The 19143-nt window shown below is 47.2% G+C and overlaps 1 protein-coding gene across 1 annotated transcript in view; it reads right to left on the bottom strand.

The window, feature by feature from the left end:
• Positions 1 to 18878, bottom strand: part of hdac5 (histone deacetylase 5) — a 62136-nt gene extending 43258 nt beyond the window's left edge. The window contains exons 1-2 of the mRNA XM_036552263.1: positions 18713 to 18878; positions 10146 to 10385 (exon numbers count right to left, since the gene is read on the bottom strand). Of these exons, the coding sequence (XP_036408156.1) occupies positions 10146 to 10167 (22 nt within the window). The 5' untranslated portion in view covers positions 10168 to 10385; positions 18713 to 18878. The remainder of the gene's footprint in view (positions 1 to 10145; positions 10386 to 18712) is intronic.
• Positions 18879 to 19143: the final 265 nt, after the last annotated feature.

Genomic DNA, 19143 nt, shown 5'->3' with positions numbered 1-19143 from the left:
CTGCCACTTCGGCCCTTGGCTCCCGGAAGAAGCCGGCGGGCTATTTCTGAACGCTGCACTCAGGTAAGCGGAGCGATTTTGCTCGAGCTGCGCTCATTCCAGCCAGCATGGTGGGCCAAGGAACTGAGGGAGGAGAGCGAAGCTCAAAGGGATCAATTAGTGGGATGAAACGAGAGGAAACCGCTGTTGAGCTTTGCATCATATCGAGAGGACTCCGCTCTCTCCACGTATGAGATGGGGGGGGGGGGGGGTGCTCCCTGCAGAACAGGCTATTCTGTGGGAATCTCCCTGTGTGATGTTTCTAGGGCTGTGACTTTGGCTGTTTTCAAGCCTTCTATCTTCTATCTAAAACGCATTTATTTAACTTAGCAAAATGGAAGTGATACATTCAGTTGTTACTATATGCCATTCTAGCAAAGAATATAAAATAAAAGACATTAAACAAGTGCCTATTAATATCTGAGACACAGACAGTGCGGCCTACTGTTAATCTACTTGCTAACTTGCTAACTGACTCAAGATAACTGGCTAATTGCATTAAATGGCTACAGGTATCTAGCTGGCCAGTTAAAAGTATAACACAAACTTCTAAACAGAGAGGGTCGAGGAACTTAAAATACTTTCTTTGTGTTCAGCTCAGCCGCTTTTACTCCAAAGAACACATTTTGAATGCATAATGTTGTCTCTCCAAAGAGTCTATTCAGGGTGCTTATTTCAAGCTCCAAGTTCTCTTAATAGAGAGTTCAGCAAAACACTACATATAAAATTAAAGGTAAGATTTGTGTATGCCTCTTTACAGGTATAGATTCATCTCTTCATGGAGTCAGCTGGCTTTCTACGGACAAATTCTGGGTCAAATATAAAATGTTTCCATCTTCCATCTTCCATCTTCCAACTAAAATTTCATGCATCACAGGGTTGATGCATTTACCCCAGCCCAAGATAAACCCAGACAGGGCTGAAGACAAACTGACTGGAGCACAGTGGCAGCAGTGGGGAAAAGGCGAAATTTGGATTTCGTCCCGCCATTAGAGCCTACCTCCCATAGTACTCCGCAACCGGAGACGGTGGTGTGGCGCATTCTAAGACAGAGGGTGCGGCCGTCTGTGGAGACAAACTGCTTGACACGGACGTGTACAATGGGCTGTGACTGCCAACAAACTGCTGTTAAATGTGTCGCCGCCCCATTCCTCGTCTCACCTGGCCCTGCCGGTGGGGTCTCACCTGCGACTCTGTGACATATGAAGAGAACACGCTGAACGCGGACTAAAAAAAAGAAAATGAAACACAGAGGACTAAAACAACAATTCTACCCACTTTAAAAAATCGTCAATCTGTTCTTTTTCCATCTCTGCTTCTCGTGTTTTTCCGCTTTCCAGCACCTAAAAAGAGAATGGCTACGCAAAACGCAGAACGCGCCTATACCACGTTTACCAGTCATGCAAATGAAACAGTTGTGCGTGTAGAGAGTCCCTCATACATGCACAAGCATCTCTAAAGCACATCCCTTTAGAGATAAGGTAAGAATCCCTGATCCAGTGTGCAGTGCAGAGCTATAAATGCAGACCTTCCTTCAGTAATTCCACCTCTCTTTACGTTGCTGATGCAAGCGCAGATCTCTGGTGTTCTTGCAACATGCCTGTTTCCAAACGGATCAGAGGGCGCGCTCATCCCCTGCAGTACCGCCATCCGGCCACAAGGAAATATTCTGATACACGGCCTGCAAACCGTGTTTATACTGCAGCACTCTCACAAACTCTTTTTTTTTTCTTCTTTTTTTTTTTTTGGAATAATTACATGCTACGTTAAAAAAAAGGATCCTCGGCGCGGTTCGGGATGAAATTTGCTCGTACGCGCGGTTGAGAAACGGGCCCCCTGGGGCCTGAAGGCAGAGCCCTCGGTGGCCTTTCCCATGGAGGAGCGGGGATGCAGGTGCCCTGCTCCCGCAGCAGTGAGGAGCAAGCCTCTGCCAGCCCTCCTCCTTGCCTCCTCCTCCTCCCCCCCAGCGTTACTCCACAACAGCCCCACTTATTTATAGATGGATGTACTTTTCTTTCTGTCTGACGTGGACCGAGTGTATATTTAGCCCTTGGAGAGCAGGCTTGTTTTTTACGGCATGAACTCATCTAGTTAATGTCAAGGACTTATGCTTGCCAGACGACAAAAAAAAGTGGGGAAAAGGGATGAGGTTTTCTTTTTTTTTTTTTGTACAATGACTCCCCTCTTCACGCTAACCCAACACAGCCCAGCCCAATCAAAAAGCAGCACTTAGCCCAAACGGTTTACTCCTGTACTCCTTGGCTTTCTGTTCCAAATCACACCACCACCATCTGTTTGCTTTGTTAGAGCCCTTGTCCATTGCAGTGTACATAGTTCGATCTTAAACCATGTATGCAGCTGGGATATTTACTGAAGAAAGGTTCGGCTCAATGTTCAGTACCCCACACAGCTGCCGCTGGCTCCTGTTGTTTCTTATTCACAAAAGAGAGGACCCAAAGGTGTGATTTGTCACTTCAAAGCACTAACAAATGCTGAGATGGAAAAAAGACAACTGGGCCATTGTGTGTGAGACACCCAGCTCCTTCTTGCCTTCCACAAAGACTACAACTTTGCATGCCTGGACATCTGCAGAGGACAGGGGGACCTGCTGACAGGTGACACCAGGGGGAACACGGACCGAGCACGGGAGACTGAATCAGCTTCCTGCCTCCAGGGGCCAGTCAACCGGACCCGCCTCCCTCTTACGGCAGCGTCTCTCACAACCCGATAAACACATCACCCAGCTGCCGGGTCAATACGGCTTGACTGGTAGACACGGCAGACAGATCTGGTTTGCGCCCGCCAACCCCCATCTGGCGCCGGTACGACTGTGCAGCAGAAATCAAGGAATCCTCACGCAGGATTGCAGGATCACAGGATCACAGGATCACAGGATCACATCAGAACCGTGGAACTTCCACTGGCAAAAAGACAGAGTGTTCGGGCAATTAAAAAAAAAAAAAAAAAACTCCATCACGCAATTCGCTTAGCAGTGCCATTTAATAGACAGGACCTGCCGCAACATGAGCTCGAAAGAAAGCACTGTTCAATTGTTTTCACCAATAAAATAAGGGGGAGGCTGTACGTATTGATTGACAGTTATCTACACTATGCAGGAAGCGGGAATTAATTAGCTTTATCTGGCATGGTCTGCGCACAGCGTGTGTCTATGCTGGGTGCGTGTCACCCCTCCTCGACTCGCTGAGAGCCGATGCAATTATCACACTGTTCAGAGATGCCATCTCCTACTAAAGCCCCCTTCCAAACTTGGCGCCCAGGATAGGGTGATTAGAAGTTCATAAATAGTTCATTAACCACTATTCAATATTATGCAGAAAGCTGCGGCTAAAATTGTCGTTTCGTTTTACCTGCTTAATTGCGCATTAATGACAGGAAGTGTCCCGGGTGGAGGTTTAAACCAACTGCTTTGTTATTTTATGCAAACGAATTCTTATGTTCGCTGACGGGAGAAAGTGTAAAAAACATACAGAGAAGAATGGAAAGTGAACAAACGCATCGAGTTACATGAAATACAAAGAGAATCGGCCATTTGCCCTTTCTAAGAGAAGGAATATTAGTGGCCCTACTGGGGAGGAAATTCAAAACCGCCGGGTGTAGTGAAACCTAATGCCAGGCCACTAAAACAGTAGTGCACATTTTTCTCCCAGACCCAGGTCTCTGTGATGTGTCTGCGCCAGCATGCTGGACTCCACCGTCGGACACAGCCCTCCTCCTATGACAGGAATAAACCTTATCTTGCCCGGGGGCCGAACCAACTCTCCAGCCGCTGTCTCCATGGTGACGCATTTCGAGCGGACGGGGTGAGTCACCGAGAGAGAGGCGGGGCCGTCGCGCGAGCGAGGACACCTGAACGGCGGTCCAACCGGGACCGCCAGAACGCCGCTGGAGCGCGCGAGGCTGTCCTCAGGGAGCTGCCTCAGTAACACCAGGGGAGCCTCCGTGGGTTTGCTTCCCTTCAGCCATGGAGATGCTCTCTTGGTTTGCTGCTTGCTGGGGGCCCACAGAAAAACACTAAGCTCTAAAAATAATAACCCCAGCTCCAGATGAGGGCAGCTGTGGAGGGTGAGAGGGAGGGAAGACAAAGGGAAGGACAAGTCCGTAAGGACTAAAGACTGTAAGCCACAAACGAGAAGCCTTTTTAATGCTTCAGAAAGAGCAAGAAAAAGGTACCTGGAATGAATCTTCAGTGTTGGTGCTTTTTCAAAAGGTGACAGATTACTCTGACTCAGACAGCGAAGTGGCGCATCTCCACTTCCCCTCCTGAGAATTACGCCCTGACCCACACTGACAAACAAACGCGTCATTCTCCAGCGCGCCCCGAGCATCGCCACACTGATTCAGGATCAGTATCGAGCGCAGCCTGTTAATGAAATTATACCCACAGAGGAAGCGGAATTATGTAAATCCTTGCAGCAACAGTTTGTGATCATTGGGATACAGACACAGACATGTTATTGTACATGTTGTTCCTTCACAGCATGGAAATCTTACACATTCAGAAGATGTGCAGAATGCATGAGGAAAACTAGAACAAGGGGACATATTGTGTATACAAACACTGAAGTACAAATGTGTATTAGTGGTAGCATGGGGCACACATCATCAGCTGACACACACACGCACGCACACACACGCACACACACGCACACACACACACACACACACACACACACACACACACACACACACACACACACACACACGCACACACACACACACACACGCACACACACGCACACACACACACACACACACACACGTACACACAGACACACATGCACACACACAATCACACATATATGCAAACACACACAGATGCACACGTATGGGTGCGCACACACACACACACACACGCACGCACCCACGCACACACGCACACATACACACACACGCATACACACACACACACACACACACACACACACACACACAGAAAATTGGCTTTCCACAAATAGAACATGGCGATGACTCATTCTCTGCTCAACCCCACTTGTAATTTTCTGCCCTGGCAGAGAAGTGTTTTTTTTTTCTTTCATTTCAGAAATAAATATTCGAGGATCACGTCAATCACCTGGAAAAGGAAGCGGAAGCCGTTAGTCTTTTTGGATAGCTGTTGCTCCAGAGGGGCGGCAGCGAGGGGGGTTCCATACCCCATCCTCCCATCCACTGGCAAACGGATTTGCCTCTATCACTAAGCAATGACAGAGAGCCTTGTGGGTAGGCAGCCAGACACTAAGCCCTCTCCATGGCTTCAAAGGCTGAGCCCGATTCTCAATGGAAGCAAATCCGACCCGCCCAAGTGTACAGGGGAACAGGAAAACTGAAAGATTTAGTCTAAGCCCTCTTTATCTTAGCTCTAGCAAATCAGCCAGCTGAAAATTTGGACCGTCCTGATCAGTGAAAAAGAGCAAAACAATACACCCACAGGCATGTTTGCGTTATACATGCAAATTGTGCTTCTCTTTAAAGAAGAAAAGCACTAACAAAAGCATCACACTGCGTTGAACATTCAGTGACAGCATCATGTATCACCTCCTCTCTTTTTATTAGATATTCACACACTTATACATTTGCACAAAACATAACCGCTCTGAGGAGGTTGGTCAAGCAGCAGTCAGGACAGGATGGGCCTTATTCATTCTGCCTTGAGCTCTAAGCTCCCTTATGTTAATTGATAAGTTTGACACATTGCCAATTTGCCCACTCCTCAAGAAGATCAACCAGACCTCTAAAGTATAGTCTGTGTCCCTGCAGCCATTCAACCGGTAGTGTAGCACAGCAGTAAGGAGCAGGACTAGTAACCGCAAGGTTGCCGGTTCGATTCCCCGCTGGTGCACTGCTGTTGTACCCTTGGGCAAGGTACTTAACCCACAATTGTGTCAGTAAATATCCAGCTGTATAAATGGATAACGTAAAAGAAACTGTAACCTACATAAGTCGCTCTGGATAAGAGTGTCTGCTAAATGCCAATAATGTAATGTAATGTAACCCTGCATCCATGAGTGCAGGCCATCCCCTTGAGCGCCAAGCAAAAATGGAATTAGGTGTGATTCTGAAACCACCCGTTGTGAGCCCACAGAGGCAAACCCCCTTTCAGCCCACAGAGCTACATGATCCGTGAGCCACCCGTTCAGTCTCTGAACCAAAACTGGTCTGTAACCAAAGGCCAGAGCAAAGACTCTCTCTGCTCAACGCACTTTAGGGAGGTCTGAAGCCTCGGCAGCGCCACTCTCAGGGGGGACGTTAACGGCATTCGCTTGGCACCAAATGGAGCAGGCTCTTTTCCGCAAAGCGACCCCAAGAGACAGTGTGTCAGGAGGCTCGGGGCTGGAGATGACAGACCCAACAGGTTCCCACATAACAGGGTAACGCCGCAGACACAGACACAGTTCTGGTCTGGGTCTTGGTGCACTGCCGGCACAGTGGGCCTCTGCTGTTAAGTGCACTATAAAGTGGCAAAGTGCTCGCTGCCGCGGCTCCCGACGTAGCCTTCGAAACACAGAGGCTGAACAAATAAAAGCAAACAAAAAAAACAGGGGCGCTCGAAAGGAGCAACCCGCCGCAGAATGAGCCGTGACGAGCGCCGACAGCCCCTCGGGCTTCGGATCGGGAATTTGAAACAGCGCATAGGTTGCCACGGCACCCAATGACATTCAAAGACGTCATTGGGATAGGTTAATAAAGGTCTGGGTGGTCGTCACCAGGTCTAATTATAAACCCAAGAGAGGGGAGAGTGGTGTAAAAGAGAGGGAGAGGGTGACAGAGGGAAAGCGGAAATGTTAGATGTAGCACTTTGCAGAAGAGAATAATGCCAGCTGCCAATGTTTTCTGCATTAAGTAAATCAGGAGAAGCGCCCTTCTGTTTTAGCTGATTTCCACACAGCTATTAAACAAACACAAGTTGAAAACGGTGATGATATCAGAGGCTATGCATTAGAGTACCTGCTTCTAATAATGTATGCTGTGGGTGGCTAACCATGGAAAGGTTCGCTGTATAAATGAGTTTGGTTACGGCCAACATCAACAGGACCTAATCACAAAAAAACAAGACAATTTCAACCAACCAGACTCACAAGATCCTTCCAGCACCACCAAATACATCTCCAGCATAAGTAAATATCACATAAATGAATTCATTTTGCTTGTTTTCTATGACCAGGGAGCCACAGATGCAAATCATGCCATTTAGCTGCGATAATAATTGAGAGCAAAATTCAACCAAAGGTTATACAAAATTGAACAATTTACTAAGAATGTTCATACCCTCCCACGTTAGGTATACCATTAGTACTACAGTTTATCTGTGAAAACTCACTGGGTACAAGAAGGTAGCAATTTAGCAAGGAGTATGGTGCTGGGTCTATTATTAGCAATAGACCTAGCTAGTTTGATAGCAATCATATGCATCTGAATTACTCAGCTATACAGGTACCTCCATAGCTATAAGCAGCAGACAGCAGTTTTAATTTGGATTTTTTTTCTGAGTCGTCTTTCTTTTTTACTTGCCATCTATTATCATGCCTATCTACCTCTTAAGCTAGTATTAACTAGCTAACACTCTTAGCTAACTAAACCAAAGGTTTATTTCAAGCATACATCAGGAGAATTTGGATGCTGCTCTGCAAACATGGTGCCTTCACCACAAACCCAGACAGCTGTGGTTGCGGAAGCAATTTTTGGTCCGCACAACATTACATCTTTGCGTTTGCCTATGAGCTAAAAGAACATAAAAAACAAACCTGAAATACAGATAGGAGAATGAAATTTTCACAAAGTAGCAGAAGAATATTTTGCTGTACTATCGAACACCAGACAACACGGAAATTCTTCCTGGTGAAGTAAGAAGTTACCCACAGAAGTTTCCTAAATCACTGGCAAATAATTTCAAGCTGTCTACACAGGAACACAGACATAATAACGAAATGGCACTCTTGATGAACTCTAAACAAAAGAGCGCTTCTGGCAACGGTCACACAGAAACTACCATTGAAGTCCGATATTTTTGCATGGCAAGCTTTAGAGCAGGCCAGGTCAGCCTTGGCAGCAGCGTCACAGGCTTTCATGCCAGCCAGGAACTGAACCATTCCATTCAAACGCTTCCTGACGTGAGTGAACCAGTTTGGCTTCCTTCCACAGCTCTGATGGTGTTAGTGGTTAAAGAAGAGCCGAAAGAACCTGCTGGATTGCGTCAATCTGTGAAGGGAGCTGAGTAGCCCCTCTCACTTCAAAGGAATGGGCTTTGTCGAAAAGAAACACAGAGAGGGAATCAGCTTAGAGTGAAGGGTAGGGGCCTGAACCAAACAGCTAAAACAGGCTGTCACAGCTGTCAAGGAACCCTGTCTGCCGCGCAACAGACAACGGGTCATGGAAATCCAATACGCATGCCACCTTACACAACAGATATTAAAACGGAGTCCCGCTGCAATGCTGAAAATATTGGTCAAAAGCCCCAGACCCAACACATACCTTGTCACCAGTGAACAGGTATCATTTCACACAAGAAGAGAGCATCAAACAGAGCAAGGTAATGTGTAAAAATGTGTAAAATAAATAGCCTTGGATATGGATGTCTGCCAAACAAATAATGGTCATGAGGACAAGCAATAACAACGACAGCGCCTGGATTATCTCTGATGTCATTTCGGCAGTTTGACCATTTCCATGAAGAGTACCCATGATGACCTTTTGGTTATAGCATCAGCCCACACTTTGGAAAATTAGGGGTCCAATCTCTTGGCTAGGTTCGTACTGGCTAAGAGGGGCTCCAGAGTGGCCCAGTCAACTCAGGCCTCAACCTGCTCACTGTGAGCACAAGGTGAGCTCTGCATCCTGGATTCTAACCCTGCTGTGTCGTCAGCTGACAATAACTGTGAGCCTACGAAGGAGGCAGATCTGTTCTGTTCAGGTAAGTCTGTCTGCCAGGTTTCCTTGTCTAGCTACTCTCGCATATGACGTGTGGAGACGCTGCTATCCTCTGATCGTGCTGCTTCACTGTGGTGCACTGCGGAACTCATAGCGTCAAACACAGTGTCTGCATGTTGAATGCGAGTGTGTACTGGAAGACTAGACTCAAAAAAAAAACAACTTAAAACGTGGATATCAACAGCTCTCCAGTTGGTGCTTGGCATTAAACAAGATGAACGGTAGGTAATAGCCCTCCTGTAAACCGCTGTCTTCTCCACAGGGTGTCACAGAAACAATAATGTAAAAAAATGCAATCAAGCAACCAATTGAGATATGGCTCCTTAACAAGTACAGAGGGCTCTGAAAAATCATTTCTTCAAGCTTGCCCTGTAATGAGCTGTTTATACTAGTGGACAGCACAGAAGCACAGAAACGTTGCTTCAATTTGTTTTGAATGGATGTACCCACGGTTAATGAGGTACGGCGGGAAAACGCAACAGAGGCGATTCAGTTATTCCTCCAGACCGCGACTCACTCTGTGGTTCAGTCAGGCTGCATTGTAATTATGCGTGACGTCAGTGACTCCACATAGCCAGAGCTGCTCCAAGTATGGAAACTGACTTTAAAAAGAAAAGCAAAAAAATATCGCAGAGCCCTAGGAACATGACATGACAAAGTACTTTATGGCATGCAAATATTTTAGCAAGTACATTCCTAAGCTAGGCATTATACTAGGACACGGGACGGCTACCTTACAAGGTTCCGATACAAAATAAATGCATTCCGCAACAGGTGAATTTGGCTGCATTTTAAAGTGCAACATTCCATTATAGGCAGTAGTTTCGATTACATAGCCCAGCTTGCAGTGACTTTTTTTCTGTGTAATCACCAAGCTTGGTGTGATTTCAGTTGCTGCTTTCCAATTTCTACCCTTCCAGGGTACAAACCCCACAACATCCTCAACAGTCAATCCATAGACCTGCCCCAAAATGACATACTCAGTATCAGACACAAAAAGCACCAATCCCACCTTTCACATTTGAGGCGCTGAAGGTGAACCTTGGTTTGCTGGCCCTGTAAGACATCACAAGAGGGACTTTGCTTGATGCGTGGCTTTTTAAACTAGCATTTACTGTTCTCAGCTCACCGGAAATAGAGAAGAAACCCCCATGCTGCCTTACCTGGGGTGTGAGGAGAGTTCATTGACTTAGAGTCACGAGTGGGCAGTCGTCCGGTGGCCCTGCTGGCTGCAGCGCGGGAGAGCCCAGAAGACCGTGGAGGAGGAGGCGGGTTTATACAGACATGTGAGAGGGGAGGTTGGTTGCCGGGCCGCAGGCTCTAAAGCGGGTCGTCCGTCTCGGCCATGTCTTCAGGAAGCTGGGAGGGGTGGGGAGGCGGGTGCTGTAGGCGCAATCACGCTGCTGCAGGCAGAAACAGATGGAGAGAGGAGTTAACAGCCTGACTGTGTACAAAGAACAGGGAGCCTTTCTGCTAACAGAACGGCGTTCAGTGACTGAAGCCTAGAACAGTCACTGGATGCTGGAGCGTATCTGGAGTGTACTGTGCTGAACACACAGGGCGAAATAGTGTTAGGAGTCTCATGTCCTGCTGAACAGAGAGGGAGAATTTGTGTTGGGAATGTCACATTGTGCTGAACACACAGGGCGATTTAGTGTTGAGTGTCTCACGTTGTGCTGAACACAGAGGGTGACTTAGCATTGAGTGTCTCGTGTCCCGCTGCCAACAACCAATGAAATAGGACAATTCAACAACGTAATCTTCTGGACATGGACAAGGAGGAGCTCACTGAGGTGTGATGAAGGTATGTGTATTCATATGCCTTGTCCATGCTGGAATAGATACCATACGAACCAACAGAGGTGCCATAAGTGGAAAGAAACAGATTGGCATCTTGGTACCAACAGGTGATTTGTATATGGCGGAGTTATGTTCTGTACGTACTACAACACTCCAGAATGCCGTACGTCAGTTCCACAGCAGTCAACTCGTACAGTGTGGCAGGTGCATTCATAGTACACTCGCTTACAGTCGATTGTACGGTATGCTCTGGGCTTGAGAGGAGCTCTGGGTTTGGGCTTCTTCCACCTACGCCAAACTGCTGCTAGAATCTCAGCCCCTTTAAGGGTAGCCTATGGCTCAGACACCAACCACACCATTAAAAAGAGCTCTTCGCTGCCTTATGCTATTACGCATACATGGTTAGAAAACCAGAGACAAGGATAAACAATGCATTCAGTGCAGAAAGGGGCATCTTGCCTCTTTTTGATGGTCATTTGCTCCCGTTCAACATGGGTTTTTTAGGGAACATGCATTTCATGCCCTTTGTCTACTGTGAATCCTTTGTGACTCCAGTCTCTTGCTGGCCTGGTCACCGTGTGTGTGTGTGTGTGTGTGTGTGTGTGTGTGTGTGTGTGTATGTGAGGTGTGTGTGTGTGCATGTGGGAGCATTTCCTTTTGAAGACAAATCACTTCAGCTGAATTCCATTTATATTATGACCAATCCAGCACCAATTCAAATGTGTGATTTTCTGTTGCAAATATTTTCAGCTCAGAGTAAATTAAATCACGGAACTGTTTTAAAGCAATTACGCACCTCCTCCTCTTCGCCTCTGTTCTGTCTGCCTGAAGCTTCCTCTTTTGCATTACAATAATGATACGTTATGTAATTATCAACGAAACGTGCACATTTACCTATGGAATCATGGTATAGCAGAGGTTTTCACACACTTCCCTGACTACACTAACTTGGATGTCACTTACTTTGAAATCCCAAACTTTCCGTTCGGCTCCCCGAGCCAGAGCGGTGTTTGTGTAAACCTTACTGCTCCCAGCAGACAGACGCCTTCTTAGTGTTAGTTTCATTCCTATTATATAAGGGACTGGCAGCTGGTTCTTTGTTGCATGAGCGAACTACCCGTGGTATCAAATGTAGCACTCAACACATGAGCTGGGAGAAGTCCAGCAGGAGAAGCCCGGAGTCAGAGACCGCAAAGCTGTGCAAACACAGGAAGTAAACACTCCCGGAACGGCACAGTGCGTACGCCGCCCCGCAGCCTCCGGCCGCCCGGGATGGTGCTGAAACTGCAGTCATGGCAACCGGTGTGCACCTATCAATACCCTTAATGAGACCTTAACAACACCGTGCTCTGCACTCAGTGCACTGGGCTGGGCACTGAGCTATATTTGCGTGAATATAAAGTTTGGTACTGTCTTAAAGATCAGGGCTCCACCAGCTGTACCAGCTGTGTAAGTCAACCTGGTCCATTAGACATCCTACACTGCAGGTTTCAGTCATTACGTTACATTACCTTACCTTACTTTAAATTTGTTTAGCAGACACTCTCATCCAGAGAGACTTATACCTTACAGTATTTGTACGTATGTAATTCTTTTATGGGGGCCACGATTGGTTCTGCGGAAGGGCTCAGCAAGGCTAGATCCCCACACTAACTTTGCCTCCCCTTGACACTCTGGCACAATGACTCAACAGGTGAGGCACAGAACAGAGGGGAAGTTCAGGGAAAGCAGGGAAAGGTGGGGACAGGAGCCAACACTGCAGTCCCTTATCCTAAGACCAAACGGTCCATATGCAGGGGGGGAATTCCACGCGAACAGACCGACGTCATTCAGATACTCCATTTAAACACACTCACTTAGAAGGGGCAGGGTGACCACGGTGTGGGACAGATGAGCAGAGCCCCACAGTTCCACTAATATGTCTCAGCTCTCACATCCGTGCACAACAGGAGCTTTACCACGCCCAGCTGGTCGCAGTTTCACATGGCCCATCGGCATCAAACCCTTGACTGGTCATTTTAACACAAGGACCATCAATAACTGGTCGCTATATCACACTGACCGTCAGTGAACAACCATGAGTGGTCACTATATGACACTGACCATCAGTGACTGTCCATGACTTGTCACTGTAACACACTGACTGTGAGTGACCAACCGTGACTGGTTGCCATATCATAGTGACCATCAGAGACCAACCATGACTTGTTGCTCTAACACACCAACTGTGAGTAACCAACCATGACTGGTTGCTGTATCACATTGACCATCAGAGAGCAACCATGACTTGTCACCATATGACACTGACAGTGGGTTTATCGCTGCTTGCACTGCAAAAAAACCAAATGCTCTGAACAATGAGAGGCCCAGACCAAGTCAGCCAGATTGACGAGGGGTAAAAGGACAGAGCAGAGTGTGCAGGAAATGTCTGAGAGAGATGTGGCCCAGGGAGTCACTGTCCCGGCACAGTCTCCTCGTGTGTACTGTCCCTTTCGGGCACAGTTAGACAGGCACTGTTCCCACAGGGGTTCTTGGACAGCTCTGAGACCCACAGCAGGAATGCTAAAATTGGCTCCCTGCATTTCAGACATCGCCTCCGTCTGAAGGCACGCTAGCTTTATGTCGCCACCTGCTGGAGAGAGGGAACAACTGCAAGCGACCTAACCCTGGCTGCAAAATGTGTGCCTGAAGCACCTCAATGCAACTGCTTAACTTGCACCTCCCGTATAGGGGACAGCTAACCACCATGGCTGCTTCCAGAATCCTACAAGACATACATAAAAACATAAAAAAACGCTCCAGAATTTAGACATTGAGAAGCCACTGGCAGACACGAAAAGGTATCGCTCACCCACCAGACCAGTGTCGTCGCAGGAAGCCGATGTTTCCTTCATGCAGTGAGGTGTGTGCGGCACCTGGAGACCCCTGGGCGGCCACAGTGTGTATGTGTGCAGCCTAAATGTATTAGCTCCCCATCCGAGGGGCCCTCTTCTCTAAGCCGTCTTGTAATATTCCAGGACCGACCGCATAGGACGCCCTGTACTCGGACGGACGTCCCGCACCACCGGCATTAAATCAAACGCGGCGGCTTTGTACCCAAATCTCGGATGAGGATTTAATGCTCTTAGACCAAGTGGGGGGTATTCGGAGGAGCTGTTCAGCGATGGCCTGCTTTACATAAAAAAAAAACAAAAAAAAACAAACAAACCAACAAATACGACGGCCTTCCTGGCCGTGGGTTTCCTTTTAGTTTATGGGTCTATCAGGGAGGGCCGCTGATGCAGGTGAGAGGAAAAATGAACAGCAGGTGCGACCAACGGCAGGAGAGGCCTAGTCTCCTTTAGTTTTACCCGTCGTGCAGCGGGATAGTTCACATTACAGGATCAGGACGGTGGGGAGCTCCACTTCTTGGACTCCACTTTCCCGGAAGCGCCTTTCTCCGAGACGCACGCCGAGGGACGGTCAGCCGGGGCAAGACTGTGGCCCCTGGCCAAACGACCCAGGCTGCGTCCCTGCAGACGAGGGGGATGCTGGGATAGCCGTGTCACTGCAGAGGGCTGGGATAATGGGATATTGTGAAGCAGGGTATTTTAAACATCCAACTGCCTAAAATCCACACGCTATTTACAAGCTGGTGTACTGGACGCATCAGTTTCATGACGTACGGGAATTAAAATAGTAAAACCCTTTTGTTTTTGTTTTTTTTAAAAAACACAGCCAGACTGACCTTCAGTAAATGTGGGCCTGACGCCTTAAGAACAACTAACCTTTAAACTTGGGAAATCCTGGGTTGGTGTTGGAGACGCTGAAAATAGTGGCGAACTGAGGTGTCCTCTGGCTCGCCCGCAGGTGTTATTTCAGAGTCCTCCTTAAAAATGTTCACGTCCAACTGTCCTAGAGACGTCCCCCATTAGTTAAACGGTCCTGACGACTGCTCCGCACGGACTGACATTAACGACGTTTCTCCGCTTCCCACTACGGCCGGTTGGGAGGAGAGCGGAGCGTGGAGCGTCGGTGCCGTTACAGCCTCCAGCTGCGGCAGCCTCTCTGCACCACCGAATCGGCCGGCCGCCTGTCCCGCAACACTGGAGGACACCTCTCCTGCAGCTTTTGAAGGCGCTCTCGGTGCAAACGGGAGCCACCACCGGGCGTTTCGTTGAGGATGAGGACGAGGAGGAGGGCGGAGGGGGGGCTCGGTCGGAAACCGCAGGTCGTCACCACGCCTGCAAAGTCACAGCACCGGGACGAGTCCTCTGCCGTGTGCTGCACCGCTGGTCCTGTGTGCAGTCACCACAGCTCTCAAGGAGAGAGGACACCGTCTCCCCGGCAGCCCAGTCACGCCCCCCCCCCCTCACACACACACACACACACACACACACACACACACACACACACACACACACACACAGACACACTCCCCCATGCACCCTCCCGCATCACTTCCTTAAAGAGGCAATGTATTTTTTTTTTTTTTTGGATTTTTAACCTGGCTCGCAAATTAACAACCGACACTGCATTACCAATCCCAGCCAGACTCTCCAGGTACTCCTGAGACACTGCAAGGAGCAAAAAAGATATTATGCTCATTCATCCCTTCTGAGGACTTCTGTTATGGCAACCTCTCAAGAAAGAATTTTTTATTTACATTAACATTTGTAAATGCATGTAAAACATGAGCACTCAGCAAAAGTGCAGGGAGCTAATGAAGCCTGAAATGCTCCTGTCTGCGTGGACTGGCCCGAAGCAGTTCACTCCCACGGTGCCAGAGCATACGAGACAGAGTGTCTACACGCTCCTTCAATGAGCAACTCTCCCCGGCTCATTGTTCCAGACGGATGGTACAATGTGCAGTTATGCACTGGAACAAGCACGTCAAAGGAAAAAGGGAGGAAATCGCTGTCCAATGCAGAGCCTGACTCTGTATGTTTAGGGCGGCGGTTAGCACAGAAGCGCTCGGTTGTTACATGTGTCATTCTGGGTTGCACTTCAACATTCCTTCCTGTCTCTGAAAGGGAAGGCACTGGCTGTCAGATTTCAACTCTGGCCCTAAAAAGGATGTGCAACAGGCAGGTGTGCTGCCTCGAGTCGGCAAAAGGCACCAGACTTGTTTTTGGAAACGTGACAACGTACCCAGAAGTTCTGAAAACACACCTGTGGGCCTATATTTGAATTTGCCAATAAACCCTTTAATGTTAGCCATCGAAGGCATTTAAGTTCTTTATTTCAACACCGAATGCTGTCGGGCACGTTATTGCACCCCGGCTTACACGAGTAACGCTTATTTGCAACTCTTTGAGCAGAAATGACACCCTGCCAGAGGTGTTGACAAGCTGTGTAATGCTTTATCTCACGTTCACTGCTGATTTGCTTCTTCCTTGAAAGAGTAATGCAAAGGTCGCTAAGGTGTGTGCCGGCCCTACCAGAAAACGGCCAAAGGGAAAAAAAGAAACAGTCCTTCAAGAAACAAACAATATGAGAGGCGCAATAAACCCTGTTATCGCATACAACCATCATAAAACCACGGGCTAATGAGTTTCTGCAACACAACTGGGGATTACGCTGCATTTCCTTTCAAAGATATTAGGCAAGCATTACAATTAAGCCTTTCATGCAGGGGGTAGAATAAGAAGCCTATAACATCCAGGGTGGCACTTGAACACACCCCGGTGTACTCTGCCATCTCCTCGCTGACTGCTGGAAAGTCAGAGAGCCCAGAGACGCGTGCGTTTCTTTCCTGGCACTGCTGAGAGTTTCCGTCAGCCTGGGAGCAATGTTCTGCCATAGATACGGCGAGATAGAGATCTCCTGTCTTCGCACATTCAAGAAGCTGCGTTCATACCAGTGTCATTTGCAGAAAGCGAGGAAATCTCCAAGCCACTGTTTTTTTTTCCGGATAAGACTGAGCCTGGAAAAGGGACAGCACTGTAAATACAAAAATTACAGTATGACCTGTTGATGCAACCTCCAGTGACAGGAATACCGTTCTGGATGCGCACAGTACTGTTATTTCTGAGGGAAGTGAAGCCCACATTTCGAAGGCATCTACTAGTTGTTCTAAACCATTTTCTAGCAGATAAAGTCACAAAAAGTAGAAGCATGGATCCTTCAGTCCTTCAGCGTCTATTTCAGTTTTATGAAGAGACTTGCAGAAAGAATCACTGAGGAAAAATGGCTCCAACTGGCCTTCAAGTCTTATTCCAGCTCTGTTGTGACTCAAAATGACACAACAATAAAACAGTCAGATTAGACTACTCAGACTTCAGCTTTTAGAGCAAATAGTGCTATATTTGTGCTTTTAAATTCCTCGCTGAATCAAGGAGATAGCCATAGTCACCAGAGGGAAGGCTGCCAAGCAATAATTAGTCTCCAAGGTTTAAATCATGTTTTTGAGAAGTCTACTCTGGAGGGCACGGGGCCTCTTTCAGATAAAGATCTGAAAAATTCTATTGCCTTTACCACTGAATTCACAGCTCAAGAAGCAGAAAATGTTTATGGTCGTCATCTCAGTCACAAGAACAATTTATGACTGAAGCCCACATCCCAAACATGGGGTCAGGGATTGCAAGTTACAAAAGACAAAGTAAGGAAAACAGAATCATCTTCAAGGAGAAAGAGAGTATGGCGCTGACTGTCAAGCAATCTCAGAGCTGTTCACGCATGCACGCGTGTCCTGATGTGGTAACAACATGCAAACATTCAAATGCATGATACATACCGCGGGTGGGTGGACATGATAGTACCAGAAAACACACGAGGCTCTTGATAAGCCCAAATATTAACACTCAGTAAGTTAAATTAGTTAGTTAGCTTACATAGATTACTTAGTTCCAATACATATACAATCATAAATAGCAGCAAAAATGTTTGTGCTCACTTAGGTGAGCAAGTTAAATTATTGCAAGCATTTCCGCGTTTAAGACATGTTAAACATCAACAACAAAGCACACACATTATTAGATATATAGCATTTTCCATTTTTGGCCTGCAGTCTTCTCATATTTGTAGTCAATGTCACATATATTGAACATTTTACAATACATGAATACACGGATTGACATGCTAGCAGGACTAATTTATTAGTCCGTGACTAACCTGGTTACAGACCCCAAATTAGGATGTGAACTGAGCCACGTTTTTACGGTTAACCTTCACATGCACAGAAGGAACATCCGCTGCAAAGCGCTCCGTAGATTCGTCGCAGAGAACGCATCTTGTTACAGATAATACAAATTGTTACAAAAAACATTCACCAGCAAATCGTAACAACTTTTCGCTGAGTTGTAACATGTTTACTAACCACCTACCTAACTCACAATGATTACAGCACAAACCGCAGAAAATATAGCTGACGTTAGCTCGCTAACGAGCCAGCAAAATATACTTAGCGTAACGTTACCTGCCTCTCAGCGCGGTGTGATATGCGAGAAGCTCTTGGAAATTTCAGCATCTTTTCCAAATAACATTCTCTTCAGCAGTTATTGAGAGAGATCCATTTCACTGCTTTACCGAATTCAAAGAAATGAGAAGGTGACCGCATAAACTGACATAGAGAACATTCTGTTCAAATGTTTTAGGAAATATTTGCGCTCTCTTCTCTAGATAGCTGAGAGATAAATAGTTTGATCTAACAAGCTAGCTACCGATGCAGATATCCTTATATTTACTTTGCTTTTCGTGCAGACACGCAGAGAGACTGGAAACAGTTAACTTAACTAGCTACCTACTAACCCAACTGCATGCAGTATGTTATGTCAGTAGCTACATTCATTTTACAGTAACGCCTATCTTTTCCACACATAATCAGAGCTACTGTGACAGCGATTGAAAAAATCAGGATGGAAAAACAAAGCATTAGCTAGCTAGCTAGCTAACGTCCTCGCTAAATAGCAACTGCAGCTGACTAGCTACCAAACACCATATGCTCGCTTACCTGGTAACCAAGGCTATCTCCTTCGCTTCTTGAGGCGCGGGTCTCGGGTCTGCCACAGATGTCTCTCAACTAAGCCGGATCGCTAATTATTATTTCACGAAATGTGTCAGTTTCCCGTCACAACTCTTTCTCCTCCATATTTGCAGCTCCTCCACCAACAACAACATTAAAGACGTCACTTCTTCGTCACGTGTTCCTGTCTGTGTGCTAAAAATACACCCATACAACCGCTAAGTAATATACAGCGGGACAGATATACACCCCTTGCTGTGGTGGTAGACCTAGCATTCTACGCGTGGTCGGCTCGTTTCCCGTTCCGCCGAGAAGCTTTGTCAGAGCTCGCCAGATACCTAAGCCACATATACCAACGCCAGCTGCATGGGATGGCTGTTAAAAGCAAGCGCTTTGAGTGTTGAGGTTGGGGTCCCTTC

Source organism: Megalops cyprinoides, chromosome 19 (assembly GCF_013368585.1).
Source record: "Megalops cyprinoides isolate fMegCyp1 chromosome 19, fMegCyp1.pri, whole genome shotgun sequence".
NCBI lineage: Eukaryota > Metazoa > Chordata > Actinopteri > Elopiformes > Megalopidae > Megalops > Megalops cyprinoides.
Note: the sequence above shows the minus strand (reverse complement) of the source record. Positions and strands in the feature narration are given on the sequence as shown.